The sequence below is a fragment of the Ranitomeya variabilis genome, chromosome 3 (genome assembly GCF_051348905.1).
Source record: "Ranitomeya variabilis isolate aRanVar5 chromosome 3, aRanVar5.hap1, whole genome shotgun sequence".
Lineage (NCBI taxonomy): Eukaryota > Metazoa > Chordata > Amphibia > Anura > Dendrobatidae > Ranitomeya > Ranitomeya variabilis.
The window spans coordinates 11,099,091-11,115,001 of NC_135234.1; the positions used below are offsets into that span (position 1 = coordinate 11,099,091).

Genomic DNA, 15,911 nt, shown 5'->3' on the forward strand with positions numbered 1-15,911 from the left:
GAAGTAAGTGAAACGGGTCTACATAGGAGCGCGTCTGGGGTACCCCTACTCAAGCCGGGGGTCCGCATCCAATAGCTCTCTAGTGTGACACTACAGGCCATGACAGCCTATGAGGCAGAGTATGATAGGAGTTGTAATTCTGCGTCCGCTGGAGAGGGACTGGTTGAGGACCACTGGTCTGCTCAGTGCAGAGTGGATAAAACATTAGGCACCTGCTTACTTACCTTGTGGGGTCTTCCAGAGTCTCGTCCAACATAGACCTGTCGTCACCTGCGTGTACTTAGGTCATAGTGATTATGGTAGCTGCACAGGATACCGCCCACAAGTGGGTGCTAGAGGACCCTCATCACCGGGGGTGAAGTCAGCGAGCGGCAATGCGAGGTAGGAGAGAACCCTCATCACCGGGGGTGCAGTCAGCGAGCGGCAGTGCGAGGTAGGAGAGGACACTCATCACCGGGGGTGCAGTCAGCGAGCGGCAGTGCGAGGTAGGAGAGGACCCTCATCATCGGGGGTGAAATCAGCGACCGGCAGTGCGAGGTAGGAGAAGACCCTCATCATCGGGGGTGAAGTCAGCTAGCGGCAATGCGAGGTAGGAGAGGACCCTCATCACCAGGGGTGAAGTCAGTGAGGTAGGAGAAAACCCTCATCATTGGGGGTGAAGTCAGCGAGCGGCAGTGCGAGGTAGGAGAGGACCCTTATCACCGGGGGTGCAGTCAGTGAGCGGCGGTGCGAGGTACGAGAGGACCCTCATCACTGGGGGTGCAGTCAGCGAGCGGCGGTGCGAGGTACGACCCTCATCACCTGTGGTGCAGTCAGCGAGCGGCGGTGCGAGGTGCGAGAGGACCCTCATCACCGGGGGTGCAGTCAGCTAGCGACGATGTGAGGTACGAGAGGACCCTCATCACCTGTGGTTCAGTCAGCGAGCGGCAGTGTGAGAGGACCCTCATCACTGGGGGTGCAGGCAGCGAGCGGCGGTGCGAGGTACGAGAGGACCCTCATCACCAGGGGTGAAGGCAGTGAGCGGCAGTGCGAGGTACGACCCTCATCATCGGGGGTGAAGGAAGTGAGCGGCGGTACGAGGTGCGAGAGGACCCTCATCACCGGGGGTGCAGGCAGCGAGCAGCGGTGCGAGGTATGAGAGGACCCTCATCACCGGGGGTGAAGTCAGCGAGCGGCGGTGCGAGGTACGAGAGGACCCTCATCACCAGGGGTGAAGGCAGCGAGCGGCGGTGCGAGATATGACCCTCATCATTGGGGGTGCAGGCAGCGAGCGGCGGGGCGAGGTATGAGAGGACCCTCATCACCGGGGGTGAAGTCAGCGAGCGGTGGTGCGAGATAGGAGATGACCCTCATCACCGGGGGTGCAGTCAGCGATCGGAGGTGCGAGGTACGACCCTCATCACCTGTGGTGCAGTCAGCGATCGGAGGTGCGAGGTATGAGAGGACCCTCATCACCGGTGGTGCAGGCAGTGAGTGGCGGTGCGAGAGGACCCTCATCACTGGGGGTGCAGGCAGCGATCGGCGGTGCGAGATATGAGGGGACCCTCATCACCGGGGGTGCAGGCAGCGAGTGGCGGTGCTCGGAGGAATGTGTTGCCTGTAACCATTGTGTGATCGCCGGAGAAGCTTATCTTGTATTTCAGGATGGCAGTGACAGAAAGTTCTCCAAGAAGAAGAAAAAACTATAAACCATTACCAATACCTTAAAGGGACACACACACGCAAAAAAAGTCTCACCCCCACCATGGGATAAGTGTATGATCACTAGGACCTTCACAAATCCTTAGAACGGGGGTCTAGTGGAAAGCGTGTTCTCTCTGTGTACCCCCAACATGGAGGGTCGTACCGGTATTCCACCACTGCTCCTTATTGCTCTTCACCTAATTGTGGTACTGAAAGGGTTAACTATTTTGTAATGGTTCACTAGTAAAATCCTTAACCATCCGGTCTCAGACTGGGCCGACCTGGCGTTGACTGCCATTGCCAGCATGAGAGCGGCGCAGCCGTCCTGCATCTTCAGTTCCTAATCAATGAGGTAAGCGTCCCCTGAACCATCATACTGCCACCGCCACCCTGTGCACAGCATGTGAGGTCACAGGGCATGGGATAAGAGCGTGTGGGGGCACAGGGCATGGGATAACAGCGTATGGGGGCACAGGGCATGGGATAACAGCGTATGGGGCACAGGGCATGGGATCACAGCGTATGGGGGCACAGGGCATGGGATAACAGCGTGTGGGGGCACAGGGCATGGGATAACAGCGTGTGGGGGCACAGGGCATGGGATAACAGCGTGTGGGGGCACAGGGCATGGGATAACGGTGTGGGGGCACAGGGCATGGGATAAGAGCGTATGGGGGCACAGGGCATGGGATAACAGCGTTTGGGGGCACAGGGCATGGGATAACAGCGTGTGAGGTCACAGGGCATGGGATAAGAGCGTGTGGGGGCACAGGGCATGGGATAACAGCGTGTGGGGTCACAGGGCATGGGATAACAGCGTGTGGGAGCACGGCATGGGATAAGAGCGTATGGGGGCACAGGGCATGGGATAACAGCGTTTGGGGGCACAGGGCATGGGATAACAGCGTGTGGGGGCACATGGCATGGGATTACGGCGTGTGGGGGCACAGGGCATGGGATAAGAGCGTATGGGGGCACAGGGCATGGGATTACAGCGTGTGTGGGCACAGGGCATGGGATAACAGCGTGTGGGGGCACAGGGCATGGGATAACAGCGTGTGGGGGCACAGGGCATGGGATAACGGTGTGGGGGCACAGGGCATGGGATAAGAGCGTATGGGGGCACAGGGCATGGGATAACAGCGTTTGGGGGCACAGGGCATGGGATAACAGCGTGTGAGGTCACAGGGCATGGGATAAGAGCGTGTGGGGGCACAGGGCATGGGATAACAGCGTGTGGGGTCACAGGGCATGGGATAACAGCGTGTGGGAGCACAGGGCATGGGATAAGAGCGTATGGGGGCACAGGGCATGGGATAACAGCGTTTGGGGGCACAGGGCATGGGATAACAGCGTGTGGGGGCACATGGCATGGGATTACAGCGTGTGGGGGCACAGGGCATGGGATAAGAGCGTATGGGGGCACAGGGCATGGGATTACAGCGTGTGTGGGCACAGGGCATGGGATAACAGCGTTTGGGGCACAGGGCATGGGATAACAGCGTGTGGGGGCACAGGGCATGGGATAACAGCGTATGGGGCACAGGGCATGGGATAACTGTGAGTGGGGGCACAGGGCATGGGATAACAGCGTGTGGGGGCACAGGACATGGGATAACAGCGTATGGGGCACAGGGCATGGGATAACAGCGTGTGGGGGCACAGGGCATGGGATAACAGCGTGTGGGGGCACAGGGCATGGGATAACAGCGTGTGGGGGCACAGGGCATGGGATAACGGTGTGGGGGCACAGGGCATGGGATAAGAGCGTATGGGGGCACAGGGCATGGGATAACAGCGTTTGGGGGCACAGGGCATGGGATAATAGCGTGTGAGGTTACAGGGCATGGGATAACAGCGTGTGGGGGCACAGGGCATGGGATAACAGCGTGTGGGGGCACAGGGCATGGGATAAGAGCGTATGGGGGCACAGGGCATGGGATAACAGCGTTTGGGGGCACAGGGCATGGGATAACAGCGTGTGGGGGCACATGGCATGGGATTACAGCGTATGTGGGCACAGGGCATGGGATAACAGCGTGTGGGGGCACAGGGCATGGGATAAGAGCGTATGGGGAACAGGGCATGGGATTACAGCGTGTGTGGGCACAGGGCATGGGATAACAGCGTTTGGGGCACAGGGCATGGGATAACAGCGTGTGGGGGCACGGCATGGGATAACAGCATGTGGGGGCACAGGGCATGGGATAACAGCGTGTGGGGGCACAGGGCATGGAATAACAGCGTATGGGGCACAGGGCATGGGATAACTGCGAGTGGGGGCACAGGGCATGGGATAACAGCGTATGGGGCACAGGGCATGGGATAACAGCGTGTGGGGGCACGGCATGGGATAACAGCATGTGGGGGCACAGGGCATGGGATCACAGCGTGTGGGGGCACATGACATGGGATAACAGCGTGTGGGGGCACAGGGCATGGGATAACAGCGTATGGGAGCACAGGGCTTGGGATAACAGCGTATGGGGCAAAGTGTATGGGGGCACAGCATGGGATCACAGTGTATGGGGCAAAGTGTATGGGGGTCCAGCATGGGATCATAGCGTATGGGATCACAGCGTGTGGGGGCACAGAGTATTGGGGCACAGTAGTGAGGCACAGCCTGTGGGGTAACACTGTTTGGGGTTATGGTTTATGAGGTCACAGCGCAGAATTGGGGGAGATCACTAACATTTCATGGCCAGTATTAAAGAGATTGGAAGAAAAAAATAACTTTTTGCATCTGTTTCCAGTCATTCCTCACTGATCCCGATGGATCCACTGCCCATACTTCCTGATCCCAGAGCTTTCTTCGTTCTTCCCCTGTCGTTGGTCACATGCTGTGTAGTCACATGACCACTGCAGCCAGTCAATGTTATTTTGTGGCTTGCAGCAGTCACATGGCTGTGTGACACGTGATTGGCTGTGGGGAAGTACAGGGATGGATCTGTGATTAGCACTGGTACAGGTCTAGTGGGGGATCTGTTAGACTTATTTTCATTTATAACATCTAGGCTTTTTTCTGGATGGCTCCTTAAAACTTAATTTGTCAAACTGATGATGGACACGCCGACAGATCGACTGATGATGGACACGCCGACAGACCGACATGCCGCCTGTTGTGTCACTGACTTCTGGATAGGAGCTCTGCTCAGTCATGGTGTCCAGGGTCACAGATGGGCCATGAGGCAGGGGATTCCCGACCATGACAGTACCAGACATGAGCAGATGGCCCCCAGCTGGATACTCCTCTCACACAAGGGCCCCGCTGCCCATAGGTCACACATCTGGCAGCGCCCGTCACCCAGGTGTTATGTCCGCCCAGGCGCTAGCACAATGTCACCCGTGTGCCGCGCTGGTTACTCTCTTCCTTGTGTCCGCAGGGTGCCTTGGTCGCTGCATGTGCCGATGAGACGCTTCACTTGTGGAGCCTGAGGCAGAAGCGCCCGGCTGTGCTCCATTCCCTGAGATTTAACAAGGAACGGTAAGAGGAATAACAGTCCGCAGACACCATGCTGGAGATTTCTGGTCCCCGCGGTCGGCGGATCCGTGCACATGTGCTTGGTAGATAGAGCCCCGCACGGCTGCAGCCCACCGTGACTTCTAATGTTTCCCATAGGGAAAAGTCACGACCAACTGACAACCATCACAACCGTGTCTGAAAGTGCGGCCATAATTTCATTTCCCCACAGGACATAATAGAAATCACACGTCACGTTGAGTCAGTCATGAAGCAGTGTAGCCTTCAACTAATGCTCTGTGTGCTGCCAACACACTGATGAACCCTCCGCCCTGACATCTCCACTGCTTCGTTTATAGATTTGCCATTTGCCATTAAAGAACCCAGATAATCCATCCTTGAAAAGACAAATCTCTGAAAATCATGTCATAGTATATAAAGAGAGAAAAATAAGAGATATCCTCTATATACAGTGGGTACCAAAAGTCTTCAGACCCCTTACATTTTCCACTCTTTGTTTCATTGCAGCCATTTGGTAAATTCAATAAAGTTCATTTTTTCCTCATTAATGTGCACTCTGCACCTCATCTACACTGAAAAAAAACAGAAATGTAGAAATTTTTGCAAATTTATTAAAATAGAAAACCTGAACTATCACATGGTTATAAGTATTCAGCCCCTTTGCTCAATATTGGGTAGAAGCACCTTTTGAGCTAGTACAGCCATGAGTCTTCTTGGGAATGATGCCACATGTTTTCCTCCCCTGGATTTGGGGATCCTCGGCCATTCCTCCTTGCAGATCCTCTCCAGTTCCGTCAGGTTGGATGGTGAACGTTGGTGGACAGCCATTTTCATGTCTCTCCAGAGATGCTCCATTGGGTTTAGGTCAGGGCTCTGGCTGGGCCTGTCAAGAATGGTCACAGAGTTGTTCTGAAGCCACTCCTCTGTTATTTTAGCTGTGTGCTTAGGGTCATTGTCTTGTTGGAAGGTGAACCTTCGGCCAAGTCTGAGGTCCAGAGCACTCTGGAAGAGGTTTTCTTCCAGGATATCTCTGTACTTGGCCGCATCCATGTTTCCTTCAATGACAACCTGTCGTCCTGTCCCTGCAGCTGAAAAACATCCCCATAGCATGATGCTGCCACCACCATGTTTCACTGTAGGGATTGTATTGGGCAGGTGATGAGCAGTGCCTGGTTTTCTCCAAACATACCGCTTAGAGTTATCACTAAAAAGGTCTATCTTCATCTCATCAGACCAGAGAATCTATTCTGGGAGTCCTTCATGTTTTTTAGCAAACTCTATGCGGCTTTCATATGTCTTGCACTGAGGAGAGGCTTCCGTCTGGCCACTCTGCCATAAAGGCCCACCTGATGGAGGCTGCAGTGATAGTTGACTTTGTGGAACTTCCGCCCATCTCCCTGCTGCATCTCTGGAGCTCAGCCACAGTGATCTTGAGGTTCTTCTTTACCTCTCTCACCAAGGCTCTTCTCCCACGATTGCTGAGTTTGGCTGGACGGCCAGGTCTAGGAAGACTTCTGGTGGTCTCAAACTTCTTCCATTTAAGGATTACGGAGGCCACTGTGCTCTTAGGAACCTTGAGTTCTGCAGAAATTCTGGTGTAACCATGGCCAGATCTGTGCCTTGCCACAATTCTGTCTCTGAGCTCCTTGGCCAGTTCCTTTGGCCTCATGATAATCATTTGGTCTGACATGCACTGTGAGCTGTGGGGTCTTATATAGACAGGTGTGCGCCTTTCCAAATCAAGTCCTATCAGTGTAATTACACACAGCTGGACTCCAATGAAGGAGGAGAACCATCTCAAGGAGGATCACAAGGAAATGGACAGCATGGGACTTACATATCAGTGTCTGAGCAAAGGGGCTGAATACTTATGGCCATGTGATATTTCAGTTTTTCTTTTTTAATAAATTTGCAAAAATGACTACAATTCTGTTTCTTTTCAGTCAAGATCGGGTGCAGAGTGTACATTAATGAGGAAAAAATGAACTTTATTGAATTTACCAAATGGCTGCAATGAAACAAAGAGTGACAAATTTAAAGAGGTCTGACTACTTTCCATACCCACTGTATATTCCAGAGCTGCACTCACTATTTTGCTGGTGCAGTCACTGTGTACATACATTACATTACTGATCCTGAGTTACATCCTGTATTATACCCCAGAGCTGCACTCACTATTCTGCTGGTGCAGTCACTGTGTACATACATTACTGATCCTGAGTTACCTCCTGTATTATACTCCAGAGCTGCACTCAATATTCTGCTGGTGCAGTCACTGTGTACATACATTACATTACTGATCCTGAGTTACACCCTGTATTATACTCCAGAGCTGCACTCACTATTCTGCTGGTGCAGTCACTGTGTACATACATTACATTACTGATCCTGAGTTACATCCTGTATTATACTCCAGAGCTGCACTCACTATTCTGCTGGTGCAGTCACTGTGTACATACATTACATTACTGATCCTGAGTTACATCCTGTATTATACGCCAGAGCTGCACTCACTATTCTGCTGGTGCAGTCACTGTGTACATACATTACATTACTGATCCTGAGTTACCTCCTGTATTATACCCCAGAGCTGCACTCACTATTCTGCTGGTGCAGTCACTGTGTACATACATTACATTACTGATCCTGAGTTACCTCCTGTATTATACCCCAGAGCTGCACTCACTATTCTGCTGGTGCAGTCACTGTGTACATACATTACTGATCCTGAGTTACATCCTGTATTATACTCCAGAGCTGCGCTCACTATTCTGCTGGTGCAGTCACTGTGTACATACATTACATTACTGATCCTGAGTTACATCCTGTATTATACTCCAGAGCTGCACTCACTATTCTGCTGGTGCAGTCACTGTGTACATGCATTACATTACTGATCCTGAGTTACATCCTGTATTATATCCCAGAGCTGCACTCACTATTCTGCTGGTGCAGTCACTGTGTACACACATTACATTACTGATCCTGAGTTACATCCTGTATTATATCCCAGAGCTGCACTCACTATTCTGCTGGTGCAGTCACTGTGTACATACATTACACTACTGATCCTGAGTTACATCCTGTATTATACTCCAGAGCTGCACTCACTATTCTGCTGGTGCAGTCACTGTGTACATACATTACATTACTGATCCTGAGTTACATCCTGTATTATACTCCAGAGCTGCACTCACTATTCAGCTTTTCTCATGTTTTGGGAATCAGAACTATCAGCAATGTTTTGTTATAGTGGAATTCCCTTTTTAACCCCTTTACAAGTTTCATTGTATTCAGCAGCAGCTTCTTCTTGCACGGTATCGTACAGTACTTGTTCATTCAGGTCACTTTTCAGAATAAGCTGTCGTGTGTACGAGGAATATTTCTTCCCACTATATGACTTTTATCCTGCTTTCTTCTCCACAAGTTTTGCTGATTTTCTGTCTCTATGCAGCACATATTCAGAAGAAGGAGCAGCAGGTATGATATTATATAGCAGTACTGATCAGTGAAGCTGTGAATCCAGCACTTTGATGAGAATTCCTTTTTAGAAAGCAGCACTATAGAATACATTATACAGCAGAATTGAGCAGTGTACCTTTGAATCCAACACTGGGTGGAATTAAAACATTTACTGGAAAGCAGCGGTATTTATATCATTATATAGCAATACCTCTGCCGATACGGTACTGGTATGAAATAAAAGGCTAACTAGAAAGCGGCACATTGCACAGCAGCACTAAGCTGTGTAGCTGTGGATGCAACACTGGGGGTGCATAGAATAAACTTACTAGACATTTGGAGCACTGAGCAGTATAACTGTGAATCCAACACTGGGTTGCGATAAATCATTAACCGGAAATCAGGTGCAGCATAGAGAACTTTGTACAGCAGCATTGGGCTGAGTAGCTGTGAATACAGCATTGTGATGAGATAAAAAAAACTTACTAGAAATCAACAACACTGAGCAGTGTAGCTGTGAGTCCATCACGGAGATGAGATAAAACGCTAACCTGAAAGCAGCAGTAGTATTGAGAACATTATACGGTAGTACTGACCAGAGTAGCAATGAATCCAGCTGCTGGGTAAGATAAAACACTAAAAGAAGCAGGTGTCTGTACATCTTTCTGCCCTCACTCTGCCCCTCACCTCCTCTTCATAGACATAAGCATCTGTAATCTGATCTCTCAGTGATCTAGCAGTCTGACCTGTCCTTGACCTTGACGGATTTTAGCTGTATGAGTTCAGGAAGCAGAGGAGAGAGAAGAACGGCTCATAAGTGGAGAGAGAAGGCGATTTCTCATAAAATGTATCACAAAGTGTCTTCGCTTGTACTTTTTCTTATTTTGCTTTGTTGCTTTCTTAGACGGGTGTCTTAATTTCTGAAAACCCCCTTAATCCATACACTATTGTGTTTCCATTAAAAGTAGAAAATAAAATGTAACAAGGTAAAAAAAGGAAATGTAAGCAACAAGTTTCGCTCCTTTCAGGAGGTTTTTCCACTTTGAATGTGACTATTTGGGCTTATTCTAACCTGGCTGCTCTGAATCCTTCCCCCTATAAATCCTCCAGTCCTCATTTTGTGACTCGAGGAGCTGTTTTCATGCTCTTCAGGATGATTTGGTTTTGGATGGAGCGACAACACAGAGGAATCGGAGGCAATATGCACTTGATGAATGTTCCCGCGTCCTGTGCTGTAATTATGTCAGCGGGGGCAGATAGGTAACGTGGCTGGAGCGATCAGTCTGGACTCTGACTGCCACCTCCTCGAGGAGCCACCGGACTGGAAATTGCAGAAGAGACGTCAGATAAAGCAAAACGCGCGCCTCTTGTCAGGAACCCGAGCGCCTCCATCAAGTATCAGATGCTGAAGTGCATGGCAGCCGGTGCCTGGAAATGATGAGGACCAGCTCAGTAAGGACCCGGCGGGTACAACGAGAGAGCAAGAAATGGAATCAGCGAGTCTCCTGGGGCGAAACGAGAGGTTTCATCATGCCCATTCTCCTGTCTCCGGGGAGCAGACCCTGGCTGGAGAGCGACACATTCTGCACTGCCAGGAGTGAGACAAAGAGAGAACTTCAGTAAAGAGGATCTGTCTGCTTTCCTTACTGGCTGTTTTACTAATTATTTTATCATTGTTTTGCCTAAAATATGAAACATATTTTTTTACAAGTGTGTAATTTGCGGTTTCCATGTTATTCCTCCTGGAAACGTATGACTAAATCGACAGCTGAGTTGGTAACGGGAGGGGTGAGGCCTCGTAGTCAGAGCTGCCAGGATCAGCGGTGCAAAAGGACCCTCATCACCAGGGGTGCAAATTCTGCATCTCTTGGCGGAAAACGCAGGTAAAAATCCGCACGGGTTTGATGCGGATTTTCATGCGTTTTTCCATGCGGATTTATATGCGTTTTTGTAGGCTAAATAATGATCTATTATTTAACAAAAAAAAAGAATCGTGATGTCATTTTATTGTCCAACCTCTTTGTTTACATACTCCTTTGAAGAATAATGTTTACACACACAGAAAGATACATTAGATTTATCTATACTAGATGGTGGCCCGATTCTAACGCATCGGGTATTCTAGAATATGTATATATGTATGTACGTCGCGCTTAGCACAGCCTCGTAGTATATACACAGCCACGTAGTATATAGCACAGCCACGTAGTATATAGCACAGCCACATAGTATATACCACAGCCACATAGTATATAACACAGACAGCCACGTAGTATATACCACAGCCACGTAGTATATACCACAGCTACGTAGTATATAGCACAGCCCACGTAGTATATACCACAGCCACGTAGTATATACCACAGCCACGTAGTATATAGCAGCCATATAGTATATAGCAGCCACATACTATATAGCACAGCCCACGTAACACAGACAGCCACGTAGTATATAGCACAGCCACGTAGTATATAGCAGCTACATAGTATATAGCACAGCCCACGCAGTATATAACCCAGGCCACGTAGTATATAACACTACCCACGTAGTATATATTTTTAGAAAACAGGATTATTGGGATTAGTTACAAAGTTTGGCTCATCAAAAAAGACTAATTCCTTAAAAGATTCTTTATTTAGTATACTTAAAAATGATTTTTAAGTATACTAAATAAAGAATCTTTTAAGGAATTAGTCTTTTTTGATGAGCCACGTAGTATATAGCAGCCAGGCAGTATATAACACAGCCCACGTAATATATAGCACAGCCCATGTAGTATAGTAGTATATAACATGCATCGGGTATTCTAGAATATGTATGTATGTATGTACGTCGTGCTTAGCACAGACACGTAGCATATAGCACAGCCACATAGTATATAATACAGCCATGTAGTATATAACACAGCCACGTAGTATATAGCACAGCCACGTAGTATATAGCAGCCACATAGTATTTAGCAGCCACATAGTATATAGCACAGCCCACGTAATATATAGCACAGCCCACGCAGTATATAACACTGCCCACGTAGTATATAGCAGTGTGGGCACCATATCCCTGTTAAAAAAAAGAATTAAAATAAAAAATAGTTATATACTCAGACTGCGTCGTCCACCGAAGCTGTCTCGACTTGCGCGATGCGGCCGCCAGCTTCCGTTCCCAGAGATGCATTGTGAAATTACCCAGATGACTTAGCGGTCTCGAGGCTTTGACCAATCAGCGATGCGGGATTTCCGTTACAGACAGACAGAAAGACAGACAAACAGACGATTATATAGATAGATATTGATGGCTATATCTATAGATAAATAGATATATCTATAGATAGGACTCCAAAAATCAGAGGCAGCACACCATTTCCAGTGAAAAAAATAGCTATTTAACTAGGAGTTATGTGAGTTATTTTTTAATTAAAACGGAAAAATGTGTTGTGTTTTATTTCTAATAAAAGACTTTATTCTGGCTGTGTCTTTATTTACCATGTAACTATAGGATTAGTAATTGATAGGTGTCTTATAGACGTCTCTCCATTACTAAGCCGTGGGCTTGATGTCAACTGACAATACAAAGGTGACATCAACCCCCACTTGCCACCGCTACAGGGTAAGTGGGAAGAGCTGGGCAAAGCACCAGAACTGGCGTATCTAATAGATGTTGTCTTTTCTGGGCAGCTGCGGGCTGCTATTAGGCTGGGGGGTCAATATAAATGGCCCCTTACTAGCCTGAGAATACCAGCCCCCTGCTGTGAGCTTTAGCAAGGCTGGTTGTCAAAAATGGGGGGGACTCCACGACGTTGTTTTAAATTAGTTATTTAAATAATTAAAAAATATGGCGTGGGGACCCCTCTATGCTTGATAACTAGTCTTGCTGAAGCTGACAGTTGAGGGTTTCAGCACCCAGCTGTCTGTATTGCCTGGCTGGTTAACAAAAATACAGGAAACCCACTACATTTTTTTTTGTATTATTATTATTTGTTTACAGTGCAGGAGCCGCAGATGAATACTCCCATCAGCCACTCCTGCTCTCACTGTTATTAGCAGTAGCAGGTGTCGGCTGATGGGAGCAGTAGTCCCATCCACTGACACCAGTGACCGGAGGTGAACCTTATACTTCCGGTCACAGCTGAGCGCTCACGCTGTCTTTTAACAGTGTGTGAACCGCGGCTCTCTGACCAGCAGGGATGATTTCACTGCCCATCAGAAGTGATGTTAGCCGCGCTGTCATGCACATGACAGCATGACAAACACCCTGTGTTGAGGCACCCGGACCCAAACATTAACGTGGACTTCCTGGTGAAATCCGTGCCCGAACAGTAGGTGTTCAGTATGGATGCCAAACTTTACTATTCAACTTTGCCCATCTCTGTCATCTACATAATGTATATAGAGACTGGTGTATATCCTCTCCCCTCTGTACCGGTCTGTCACTGTAAACTTGTTTACTGTAAACGATATCTATAACTCTGTATGTAACCCCTCCTCATGTACAGCACCATGGAATTAATGGTGCTCTATAAAGAAATAATAATAATATACATTATAAGGGTGATACTGTGACTGCTGTATATATGTTATGTAGGCGACACTGCAGTTATACACAGCAGTCTATATTACAGCAACGGCTGTGTATAATTGCAGTGTCGCCTATATAATGTATACAGAATGCTGTATATACAGTACAATATATAGGAAATACTGTGCAGTGTCACCTACATAATGTATATAGAGCAGTCTGCACACATCATGTAGGTGATACTGCAATTATATAAATGAGCCGCAGTATCACCTATATGCAGTATATTGTATACAGACTATATACAGTATATAGGTGATACTGCAGTATATACAATATATTGGTTACACTGCTACATAACATATATACAGCACCAGAAGTGTCACTAATATTGTGTACACATGGACACAGTGATCTCGGGAGCTGCAGCACGTGCGGACATGCAGAGGAGCGGATCCCGAATTCTACCGGTGAGGAGGGAAAAAAGTTTTGAATAAAGCCCCTGTGTGCGTGCGCCATCTTGCTGGTCCGCGCTGAGTGCCGTCATGGCCGCCGTGCACGTGTCACAACAAGAGCCGCCACAGGCGCTGTGTGTGTGTCATCACAAGGGCCGCCGCGACCGCTGTACACGCTTTCATGCATGATGGTAAGGGCAGCGCATGCACGCGAGACAAACGGGCTTCTTCAAAAGTTTTAAGGGGCCCGCGGCCACTTTACAATTCAGAGCTGCCGGCCCACCTGGCAAATGCCCGCCTGGGCAGATTACCAATCTGGGCATGGACGGTATGGGCGGTCACCGGATACTGATGATGGAGGTGACGGGCGGTCACCAGATACTGATGATGGAGGGGACGGACGGACACGAGATACTGATGATGGAGGGGACGGGCGGACACCAGATACTGATGATGGAGGGGACGGGCGGTCACCAGATACTGATGATGGAGGGGACGGGCGGTCTTCAGATACTGATGATGAAGGAGATGGGCAGTTACCAGATACTGATGATGGAGGTGACGGGCGGTCACCAGATACTGATGATGGAGGGGACGGACGGACACCAGATACTGATGATGGAGGGGACGGGCGGACACCAGATACTGATGATGGAGGAGACGGGCAGTCACCAGATACTGATGATGGAGGGGACGGGCGGTCACCAGATACTGATGATGGAGGTGACGGGCGGTCACCAGATACTGATGATGGAGGAGACGGGCAGTCACCAGATACTGATGATGGAGGGGATGGGCGGTCACCAGATACTGATGATGGAGGTGACGGGCGGACACCAGATACTGATGATGGAGGAGACGGGCAGTCACCAGATACTGATGATGGAGGGGACGGGCGGTCTTCAGATACTGATGATGAAGGAGATGGGCAGTTACCAGATACTGATGATGGAGGTGGCGGGCGGTCACCAGATACTGATGATGAAGGTGACGGGCGGTCACCAGATACCGATGATGGAGGAGACGGGCGGTCTTCAGATACTGATGATGAAGGAGATGGGCAGTTACCAGATACTGATGATGGAGGTGGCGGGCGGTCACCAGATACTGATGATGGAGAAGACGGGCAGTTACCAGATACAGCTGTGTCTCTAGGAACGTAGTAATAAAATATGTGTCTTGAAGGAACAACTTAGCAGATTCCTGAAGAGGTTAAAGCCTTGAACTAATTATTCGGCCGGGGTCCAACATCCGGTGAAATGATCGGACCCTTCTGTGCTCATCTGCGTCGCTTTCTAGGAAAGAGTTAAAAGAGGTTTCCAATTTTCTGTAAGTCTGGTTAGTCTGTATAATGAAAACTTGTGTGACTTTTTATAGGGGGCACTTACCCATCACCTATATGACCTAGTTGCATAATTACCACAGACCCCCAGTCAGCAGAGTCGGGGGGGTGCTATAGCTCCTGACACAGCGCCATCCATAGGCATTCTGCTGGGTCTGGCATTGCCGGTCAGTCCGCTGAGCCCTACGTGTGCCACACAGCTGAATATTGTGTCTGCTATTTTATGAGGGTCTTAAAGTGAAGACCACCAGTCATACAATGAAAGCGAAGCTGACCTGAGCCTGGAGCTGATGACCGGCCAGAAGAGCGGTGGCCTGTCCGTGCTGCTGAGTGGCAGCTGCTCCTTGCTGTGTCCTCTCCATCTGTGCAGTCATCAGAGGAGAGCGCACATCATCCCATGACATATGGCACATGGTGGGATCTGTAGTAGTCCACAAGCCCTGATGCTGCATATGAGGCTCCGGTTGTGGACTGTTGCTGGGACTGGGCCCAGATCTGCTGATTTGTGGACTGTTGCTGGATCCATGGGGCCTGGGCCCAGATCTGCTGATTTGTGGACTGATGCTGGATCCATGGGGTCTGGGCCTAGATCTGCTGATTTGTGGACTGATGCTAAATCAATGGGGCCTGGGCCCAGATCTGCTGATTTGTGGACTGATGCTAAATCAATGGGGCCTGGGCCCAGATCTGCTGATTTGTGGACTGATGCTGAATCCATGGGGCTTGGGCCAGATCTTCTGATTTGTGGACTGATGCTGAATCCATGGGGTCTGGGCCAGATCTTCTGATTTGTGGACTGATGCTGAATCCATGGGGCCTGGGCCCAGATCTGCTGATTTGTGGACTGATGCTGAATCCATGGGGCCTGGGCCCAGATCTGCTGATTTGTGGACTGATGCTGAATCAATGGGGCCTGGACCCAGATCTCCTGATTTGTGGACTGATGCTGAATCCATGGGGTCTGGGCCCAGAT

The 15,911-nt window shown here is 49.4% G+C and overlaps 1 protein-coding gene across 9 annotated transcripts in view; it reads left to right on the plus strand.

Moving 5' to 3' along the window:
* Positions 1-15,911, plus strand: part of STXBP5L (syntaxin binding protein 5L) — a 358,674-nt gene that overhangs the window by 129,485 nt on the left and 213,278 nt on the right. For 8 of the 9 annotated variants that reach the window (XM_077293641.1, XM_077293643.1, XM_077293642.1 and 5 more), the window contains 2 exons: positions 1,954-2,035; positions 5,067-5,167. The exons of the other annotated variant lie outside the window; for it this stretch is intronic. In XM_077293641.1, the coding sequence (XP_077149756.1) occupies positions 1,954-2,035; positions 5,067-5,167 (183 nt within the window). The remainder of the gene's footprint in view (positions 1-1,953; positions 2,036-5,066; positions 5,168-15,911) is intronic. 9 annotated transcript variants of the gene reach the window in all.